This window comes from Pelmatolapia mariae, linkage group LG10_11 (assembly GCF_036321145.2).
Source record: "Pelmatolapia mariae isolate MD_Pm_ZW linkage group LG10_11, Pm_UMD_F_2, whole genome shotgun sequence".
Classification (NCBI taxonomy): domain Eukaryota; kingdom Metazoa; phylum Chordata; class Actinopteri; order Cichliformes; family Cichlidae; genus Pelmatolapia; species Pelmatolapia mariae.
In genome coordinates this window covers 60,914,342-60,923,866 of record NC_086236.1, presented here as the reverse complement: position 1 = coordinate 60,923,866, position 9,525 = coordinate 60,914,342, and the positions used below count along the sequence as shown (strand labels likewise).

Below are 9,525 nucleotides of genomic sequence, written 5' to 3'. Positions count from 1 at the left end.
TTGGCTTGTTGTGTTCGTCTTCAGTTTTTTTTCTGCCAAGACAGTCCGTTTCTTTGTCTAATAAAAATCTGGAAGCTAAATTTTCACAGTATTTTTTCCAACCACCTGATAAAAATCTCTAGCACGACTACAAAAAAAATAGCTCTTGTAGTAAGTAAGCGAGTACGTTATCCCAAATAAGTAATAATAAACACTAAAGTACAGTACATAAAACGGCATCAAGAGACACAGCAAAGATAAAACAATCGGAACCAACCAACAGAAAAATAAAAACAGATTTTTTTTTTCCTTTTAAATAAGATTTCAGTTCAGTGAGGTCATTTGCGTTTAGCTCCATCCAGGACCAGAGAGCTGAGCTGGAGGGGGGGGCAGAGGAGGGGAGGAGCGGTCTGTTGCTCCTCTAAGTCGCCTCCATCCATGCTACACAGTTTCAGACAGAGGCTGGCACTGCAGCCCTGACGCTTACAGACAGGCACATGGCGACGCTTCGTTTGTTTCATCTCCTGCACCGTGTCCTCCTCCCGTCCTCCTCCCTCCAGCCACATTTGGTTTGGGTTCTTTTTGGTTTGCTTCTGTCGCTCCTTGGGTTTTGGGTTTGTTTGGTTTTTATTTGGTTTGGGTTTATTTTTGGTATCCTCTTTAAAAAAAAAAGCAAAAACAACAAAAAAATGTGACACCTGCTCCCCCCTCACTACAGCGTGTCCCAGCATACCCTTCTTTGTTGTAGTAAAGGATCAGTCCCCGTATAAATAAAGAAACCCCCCCCCCCTTCCCGAGTTGGGTTTCTTGGACGGGCCGGGTGGAGGGGATTACAGCAGAGGGGAGTGGGGGCTTCTTCCAGTGTTAACCTCCTGTTCTCAGCTCCCCCCGCCCCCCTCATCTCCACCTCTGTCTCTGTATTGTGTTCATGTGTCTTGGCTGCGGCTCTTATAGAAAAGCCCAGCCTTGAAAAAATGCTTTGGTTTCCATTTGAGAATTAATGGCAGTCTGAGGTGGAAAATGAAATGATTGATGGGGTGATGATGGAAACAGACAAATATCAGTAAACATGTCTAGACATACAGGTGTCAGGACGTCTACGCTGATTGACGAGGCAGGAACGAGAGCCAGCTGTGACTAAACTTGGCTTTATTGACTTGTTTAGCCTTCAATCTCAAACGGTGATTCCTGTAAATCTCCAATCACAGCCCCATTTCATACTTTCCAAACGGTCACCACTCTTTACAAACATCATTTTCAGAGTGTGAAGTTTAGCAGGGCGTGTTCATTTAAGCCGTGGAGTCACCGATAATGGGTTATCTTTAAGACCGAGCAAAGAGCGGGTCTGATTAAGCACAACAGAAAATGTTTAGGTCTTGATAAGAAATAAAAAAATTAAAAAAATTCATTCACTCCTTGAAATCAACTCAGTGTGCCAACTCTTTATCTTTGAACTATTGGCACTTGGTGAGGGCTGAGATGAGCGTTTTATCATCACTGTAACGTATGTTCCTGCAGAGAAGGTTCACATTAAAAACAAGATGCCAGATGAAGACAGACACGTCCACAATGAAGATCAAGATCAGGGTTTCCGTCAGCGTATTGCAAACCTCCCGCTGGATCTCTGGATCCAAACTGAGGGGCAAGTTTTTACTTTACTTATTTAAAGACCGAAACTGTTGGCTGGGATCTTTTCTTTTTTTTGGTTATGTAAACAAGGTTAGCCGCACTCTCCCGCTGGTATAGCCTACGTTATTTTATCTTCATGTTAAGAGGAGAGAGAAACGCACTGTGCCTCCCTTTCTCCCGTTTTCTCACCATCGGCACAGAAATAGCAAAAGCCGCACCTACACAGCCCTGCTGTCCTGCCAGTAGGCCGTGCATGACGGCGGGCGAGGAGCCATTGAGCACCACCTTTAACCGAGTGCCACCTTAAATCCCCAGCTGGACCCGACAGCTTTTTGTTCTCTGTTCTGGCGGAAACCCTGAAGATGACGATGACGATGACAATGACTCACACTCCAAAGCTAACACTACAACAGCATACAAAATAAATACCAGCTAAACCGTTCATAATGGCACTAATAAATAGTTAACAAAAAAAAAGAAAAGAAAAAAATCTTCTCAAAGTGTAAAACATGTCAGGCCTGCTATGAAGTTAAAGTCAAACTATCCTATGCTCTTGCGACCAGAGGTAGGTAAAGAGACTTAAACACACATGAAGATACAGCAGGGCTGACAAACATATCATACAATCATATATGAGCTTTTACACAGCAGATGTTTGAAAATCACTCAAAGTAATCCAACATGCAAACCTATAGGAAACACATGAGCAGACGCAGACATGATGAGTCGATGCAGAATGGATGGGCGTGTGTGTGTGCATGTGTGTGTGTATGTATGTTGTGTGAAAGTAGCAGTAGAGTCCTGGTCCTGGATAGCTTCAGTATTTACACGTCCTTTGAATAAAGCTTTTCTCTCCGTATTTTTGGTTTTTGGTATTTGTGATTTTGGTATGGTTGTCGATTTTTTGGGGTTTTTTTGTTTTTTGTCATTGTGTATTCCTCCTCCGCCGCCTCCTCAGGTAAATTTTTGGTTTAAACATATCCACCCCACTCCTCTTCCTTCAGACCCGCAGCTTTTCTTATTAATAATAACAACAATAAAAAAAAAGAAAGCAAAGTCCTCCTCTTCTTCATTTTTTTGTCCTTGCGCCATTCCTTTGTCATATAGTAAAGTTTTTCTTTTGTCATTTTTGGTTTATGCACTTCGACGAGCACCTCTACCATCTCTTCGTTAAAGAGTCATCGGTTTGCTTTCCTTCAAAGAGAAAGAGTGGAGAGGTGCCGTGTCGACATCACGTGTTCTTGACAAAAAGGTCCCACGTTGCCTCCTTTCCATCTTTGTTTGGTTTTTTTTTGGATAGATAAAGATTTTTGGTTTCAATCTTCTCCTTTCTCTCCCTTCTCCCCTCTTTCACCTCTTTCCCTCCATCTCTCCTCTTTCATTCTGTGTATTTTTGGCATCGAAAGAGTGGGAGAGAAGGAGAGAGAGAGCCATTGAGGAAAAGAAAAATAACAAAAGAAGAGCACAAGAGAGAGAAAGAGATAGCTTTGGTGTGAAAGGCGAGGTTATCGTATCCTCCTTCCTCCTCCTCTCTGATTGGCCCTTGGTGGGGTCACTCGATCTTGGCCCCGCCCAGAGAGGGCGGGCTGTGTGCCATTTCACTGGAGGAGCAGGAAGAGGCGGGGCTGGAGCAGGGCGAGGGGGAGCAGGGTGTGGGGCTGATGCTGCTGGCCGAGGGGAAGGGCGAGGGCTGGGAGACTTTGGCTACGGCGGTGCTGACCAGTCCGGCGTTGGGATTCTGGCCCATGTGGAGGAGGGCGGGGTGGTTGAGGAAGAGGGAGGAGGGGATGCCCCCCCCTTGACCCCCGGATGCCCCCAGCATCACCTTGCTCCCACCCTCAAGAGTGGAAAGAGGTAGGTGGCCACCACTGGCTGCTAGGGCTGAGGCAGAGAGAGAAAAAAGGTTAATAAAATCACCCACCGTGGCCAGAGGACACTTTCACAGTATATCAGAATATAAAATCAATACTATATTAAGTTTTGGCTTTTAGTATTTGTCTTTTTTTTCTTATTTCTTTTGGAGATTCATCATCTTTAGTTTAGTAACAGTGGTCCTTCTCTCAGGCTTCTTCACCTTCCACTGCTGAACTAAATGACTTCCTGCAGCACAGATCCCACCCTGACAACGAGCCTGAACTCATTTCATTTTGCACAAGTGGGTGTTAGAAAAAAGTGGGAAAATGTTCTTTCCAAAAAAAACCTCAAACTAATGTCGGTCCCAAGTTCAACACACTGGCGCGAGACGTAACAGCTCGTTAAAAATAATCGAACATTGTGAAATATCTTCAGCGAGCTAATCTTAGGGGATCAGGTTTGCATCAGTTTAGCTGATCGGAGATCTGTGATTGGCTGTTTCATGCACAGACTGTACCAAAGATAGAGAGCTGAATTTTAATTACACTCATGTTTATGACTGTTTAGCACAAGGAACACTTTTTTTTTAAAGTGCTCATTTTACACACATCTGCAGGCTTATTTTATTTTGCGGATTTACTGAAATAGGTTTGCATGCTTTTATATTTTCATGCTGCCTATTTTCACCCTGCTCTGTCGACAGTGAGGCAGCGTTGGTTACGTACATAAATAGCATAGCTGTCTAATAGACCTCACACAAAAACATAACCAAAGATCTGCGGTCGATTGTGTACTATTCAGCAAAACCAAGGATGCTTTTTTGAATTCTCCTTTATTCCCAGTGGGTCACCATAGCAGAGGGACCTACTTAGTTGATCGGGCACAGATCCGAAGCCCTTCCTGACTCAACCCTCCCATTTATCTGTGCTTGGGACTGTAGGAGTAGGACAAGTAGGAGTGAACTAGCTGGTGACCACCTGAGGCTGGGCTTGGATGCTAAACAAATGTATTAATTTCATGACACTGTGGCAAAACCTGCAGCTTTGATTGAGGCTGCTCAACATTAACTGCCTGTACAGCTTCTAATGTTTGTTCTGTGCAAAAAGAAACATTTGTAAATAGGCCCTTCTCTTAGAGTTACGCAGTAAAGAGCAAAAGAGAAGCAGAAAGACTGTAGCGTTAGCCCTGTTAGTAATTATATTGTGATTTGTCTATTGCTGTAGCATCATCTTCTTCTTTCCATTAGGGGTCGCCACAGTGGATCATCTGCCCCAACCTCATCCTGTCATTAGCATCCTCCTCTGTCACACCAGCCCTCTGCATCTCCGCCTTCATTACATTCATAAAACTTCTCTGTGGTCTTCCTTTTTTTCTCCTACCTGGCAGCTCCATCTCCAACATCCCTTTTCAAATATATCCACTATCCCTCCTCTGCACATGTCCAAACCATCTCAGCCTTGCCTCTCGGACTACATCTCCATCACTCCCAATAAATATCTGAGTATCTTCAGCTCTGCCTCTTGTTTTTTTGTTAGTGTCACCGTCTCCGTACATCATAGCAGGTCTCACTGCCATCTTCTTCTATTGTTATGGCATATGGTTTCAAAAAAAGTAATGGAGTAAGTAATAAAAGTTCAGTTCTTCGCCCCTGCATATGAAACATTTTAGAGTTGCAGAAGCAGCTGAGCGAGAAAGTAAAATCAAGTCACTGTGTCTCATATGCTAGATGAAAGTAACTGCATTCAAGTAAAACATTGACACAGAAACAGTTTAACATCCCCTGCTGCATAATCATCTGCACCTATGACAGCTGATCCATTTTGTTATGACTGCCGTTTGGTTAACACCTCTGACATGCCCACCAAAACAAGAAAGTACATCAAAAATCAGTACAGTGAAACTGTGCCCTCTGTTTACAAAGAGTGTTTCCCACAACTGACAACAGGTCTTCAGGTAGTTCAGCAGCAAAGGGTCCTGTGAGAAAGGATAACTCCCTGTGATTCTAAAGAGTATCTATCTATCTATCTATCTATCTATCTATCTATCTATCTATCTATCTATCTATCTATCTATCTATCTATCTATCTATCTATCTATCTATCTATCTATCTATCTATCTATCTATCTATCTATCTATCTATCTATCTATCTATCTATCTATCTATCTATCTATCTATCTATCTATCTATCTATCTATCTATCTATCTATCTATCTATCTAAACAACATTTCTAAAGGTGCTGCTGACATGAAATTATCACCAGATGTCACTAACAACCCATCCAACCAACTAAAATCTATCTGTAATTAGAAAGTAATCTGGTTTAGTCCCAACTGGTGGCCTATAAAAAGGTCTCGCACAATAAACATCTCATGATGGGTAAAACCAATGAGCTCTTTCAAGCCCTTCGCAACTTTATTGTTGCAGAACATACTGATGGCATTACAGAAGAATTTCTAATCTACTCAAGCTACCCGTGAGCATCTTTTGGAGTGAAAAGAATTATCAGAAGAGTTATCCAAGAGCCAAGGACCTGGAATCAGCAGGTGCAATTGTTTCTAAGAAAACAATAAGTAATGCACTCAGCCACCGTGGCCTGTGTGCACGCTTACCACACAGGACTTCACTGCTGAAGAAAAAGCATGCTGAAGATCATTTAGGGTTTGCTGAATAACATGTAGACAAGTCTGAGAAATACTGGGAGATTACAGTCGGGTCATATGAGAACAAAATTCAACTTGGTGGATATCTAAATACACACCACGTTTGGAGACCAATCATCTGAATGCCACTGAAAATCTATGAAATGACTAAAGCTCAGACTGTTTGTGTGGAAGAACGGGCCAAAATCACACCTGAGCAATGCAAGCAACTAGTTTCTTCATACAGGAGGCGTTTTTAGGCTGTCATAGCAAATAAAGTCTTTTGTACAAAGTATTAAATACATTTCAGTAATACTGTTACCCTGTACATTTACCATTACTACACATAACTTATGGACATCTGTGGGGTTTTTTTTTTTTTTTGCATGTGTGGACTGGATGGGTTGTTACTGACATCTGGTGAGAATTTCATGCCAATAGCACCTTTAGAAATATATTTACTTGGAACATTGATAAGAAGGTTTATTCCTACTGTTGGCTCCGTATGATCATTGAGAGCAGATATATTTAATATTATCATCTCGGCTCTGTGTTGTTTACCGCAAACGCTCCAGGAGAAATGTGTGGCCTTAAAGGGAGAGGTAATAAAATCGCTTTTTCCAAGATGGTGGGTGAACAGTAGGGCTGCACTGAGGCCCAAAATAAGGTACATTTATGCTGATTTATGCTGATTATTTTTAACTGTGAATTATGCAAAGCTACTCAAGTGGAGTCCGAGAATAAAAGCAAGGGGAAATAAACATAATAGGTCCCCTTTAAAGGAAAGAGGAAGACTAAAAGTATAATATAGGGCACTTTAACAGAAGTATTTGGCTACCAGCCAGCTCTAAAGTGCAGAATGTCTTATGTGTTGACTGCTTTACAGCCTGTTAAGAACACTTTTGTTGGTTTTTTAGCTTTTCGGTGATAACGTTTGGTTTTCAGTGATGTTTTAAGATTAAAATCCCCTGTTGACTTTAGATACTCTGACAACAATCTACAAGTCCTCTGCCTGCTATTTGAATTACTGATATAAAAAGAACTTAACTAAACTGAAAGATGACTTATGACGAACTTCCCAAACAGACTGCCTCGAAAAGATTTCTTCTGAGGTTTTCCCTCAAACTCTCAACATATTTTTGATAATTAGATAAAAAGATGAAAAGGATGATAAGGATGCGCGAGACAGCACAAAGACAGAAACAAGCCCACACATTAACGTAAACCACCACCGTCACTCACACACAGACACTTGATGGGATGGGTTCATGCATGTAGATGATAATGTATGACAAATAAGTTTATTCCTCTTCTCTGCAGCTCTCTCAACTGTGGATGAACACACTTGTTTGCCCATTCATCCGTGTCTCCAGTCGGTAATCAGCCTGTGCGACCTGATTCACCCACCATGTATTAACTGTATTACTCATCCTCACACTTCTCTTTTTACTGCAGCTCCCTCCCCCTTCACGCTGTCACCCCACGAAGCGAGGTTAAAAACTAGCTCTGCTAAACTGACGTTAGCTGGGACTCTTCCCTGGTCACTCTTGTGGGACACACAAAAGTTTTTTTGTGGCTATTTTTGTCTTGTTCTTGAGTGTAGGAAGGTTTATGTAGGGGTCCTGAAGAGTGTACATTTGAGTTTTAACATCTATGTGTGTAGGTGTGTTTGAGAGGATGACTTCTCTAACAGTTTTAGAGGAGGAAGATGCACTGCCTTTCTGCTGAAGATGGGTCTTTTTATGTATTCTCTGACCCTGAGACTGCTCAAGAAATTAAATAATACTCCACACTACCTCACCTCCACCTCAGCTTTGACCTTTTAATTATATTCTGTTTATGAGAGGTGCTGAAGGCAGGCTTTGTTCCTCTTTTTTGTTATTCTCTCTCCTATTTTCCTTTCAATGTCTCTCTCTCTCTCTCTCTCACACACACACACACACACACACACACACACACACACACACACACACACACACACACACACACACACACACACACCTTGGATAGTGGCCAGGGGATTGTTACCGAGGAGGGCTTGATTCATCCCTGTGTTAACTCCCATCACAGTGTTCCTGTTGTGACACACGCGCGCACACGCACCAAGCACGACACATGTGCAAGCAGACACACAAACAGAGACAGGCAGAGGAGAAAAGGTGAGGGAGGGGGGGAAAAAGCAGGTTTAGTGGCAAGGACAGGCAGAAGGCAAATTCATCTCAGCACGTATAAAGAGCAGAAGTTTGCTGACTGTTGGCTGCACAAATGCAAACGAGGTTAGAAATGCAGAAAGAAACAGAGCAACCTAATGAAGTATTATTCATCTTAACACAGAATTCACATGAACTAATGAAGAAACACATCTGAACTGTCTAAAGTGTGTAATGTGTGTGTGTGTATGTGTGTGCTTCAGTCGTATTCACCTCAAGTTTGCAGCAAAATCGGTGATGTAGTTAGACACGTCACCATTCTTTTTACCCATTCGCCATAAGCTGTGAACACAAAAATCACACATACACACACACACACACACACACGCACACACAGATACACACACAGGGTTAGCATGCACTGCTGCACAGGGGAAGCAGTGGCGCCCAGCGGCATGCTGGGTTATCAGTTAATGCTTATGTGCTCAGTCACTGTTTGTGTGTTTGTGTGTACAGTAAAAAGCATTTAACTACAAATTGCAGCTGAACCGAGCGTGGAGCAGTGCAGTATTGATTGCGAGCAGCGTTTGTGGAAATGTATGGCCGTATGCAGTTGTGTTTTCAGACTGCAGATGAAGATAAATGATTAAAACCGATGATTCACCACTGACTTCATGTTGCTGGTGGGTTAGGTTAATGTTCAACCACGCACATAGATTGGTTTTAAATATTAATCCTTTACATTTCATAATATTACTCATATTAAATGACTAATTAGTATTCGGGTTAATGATACAAGTATATGTAAATGTAATCCGTGTGAGATAAATATTTAGGCTTCAGATGGCTCTAAATTTTCAGTCTAAGACCTTTTTTGTCTACTTATGACTCCGCATAACGTCAGTGAGCACAATATACTTAACGTGATCATCTCAGGCTCATCAGCCCCATTCACTTTCTGTTTAACTATTTTGTTTATGAGAGGCAATCAGAAGAAAACTGGCCTAAAGGGAGATAAACTGAGGAGCTGCACAGGGAGCTGGTATAAGATAATTTAGGCTTATTATGAATTATTATGCAGAGCTAGACTAGAGGAATATGGAGCTAAAAAGGAGCACAGCAGTTCCCCTTTTTTTCCTACACACATTTTTTGATGTATATTTTCTGATACTTCTGCTGACAGTGGAGGCGAATTAATCTTTTTTAAATGTGCTTGTCACAGCTTTGAATTGAGTTATGTCCAAAATATTATATTTCCTGTTTGCACAAAG

At 42.0% G+C, this 9,525-nt stretch overlaps 1 protein-coding gene across 6 annotated transcripts in view; it reads right to left on the bottom strand.

Moving 5' to 3' along the window:
- Positions 1–251: 251 nt before the first annotated feature.
- pou2f2b (POU class 2 homeobox 2b) overlaps positions 252–9,525 on the bottom strand; it is a 45,399-nt gene continuing 36,125 nt past the window's right edge. For 5 of the 6 annotated variants that reach the window (XM_063485905.1, XM_063485907.1, XM_063485910.1 and 2 more), the window contains 3 exons: positions 8,528–8,596; positions 8,106–8,179; positions 252–3,489 (listed from right to left, as the gene is read on the bottom strand). In XM_063485905.1, coding sequence (XP_063341975.1) covers positions 3,161–3,489; positions 8,106–8,179; positions 8,528–8,596 — 472 coding nt within the window. In that variant the 3' untranslated portion in view covers positions 252–3,160. The remainder of the gene's footprint in view (positions 3,490–8,105; positions 8,180–8,527; positions 8,597–9,525) is intronic. The other variant, XM_063485908.1, reaches the window with a different exon arrangement.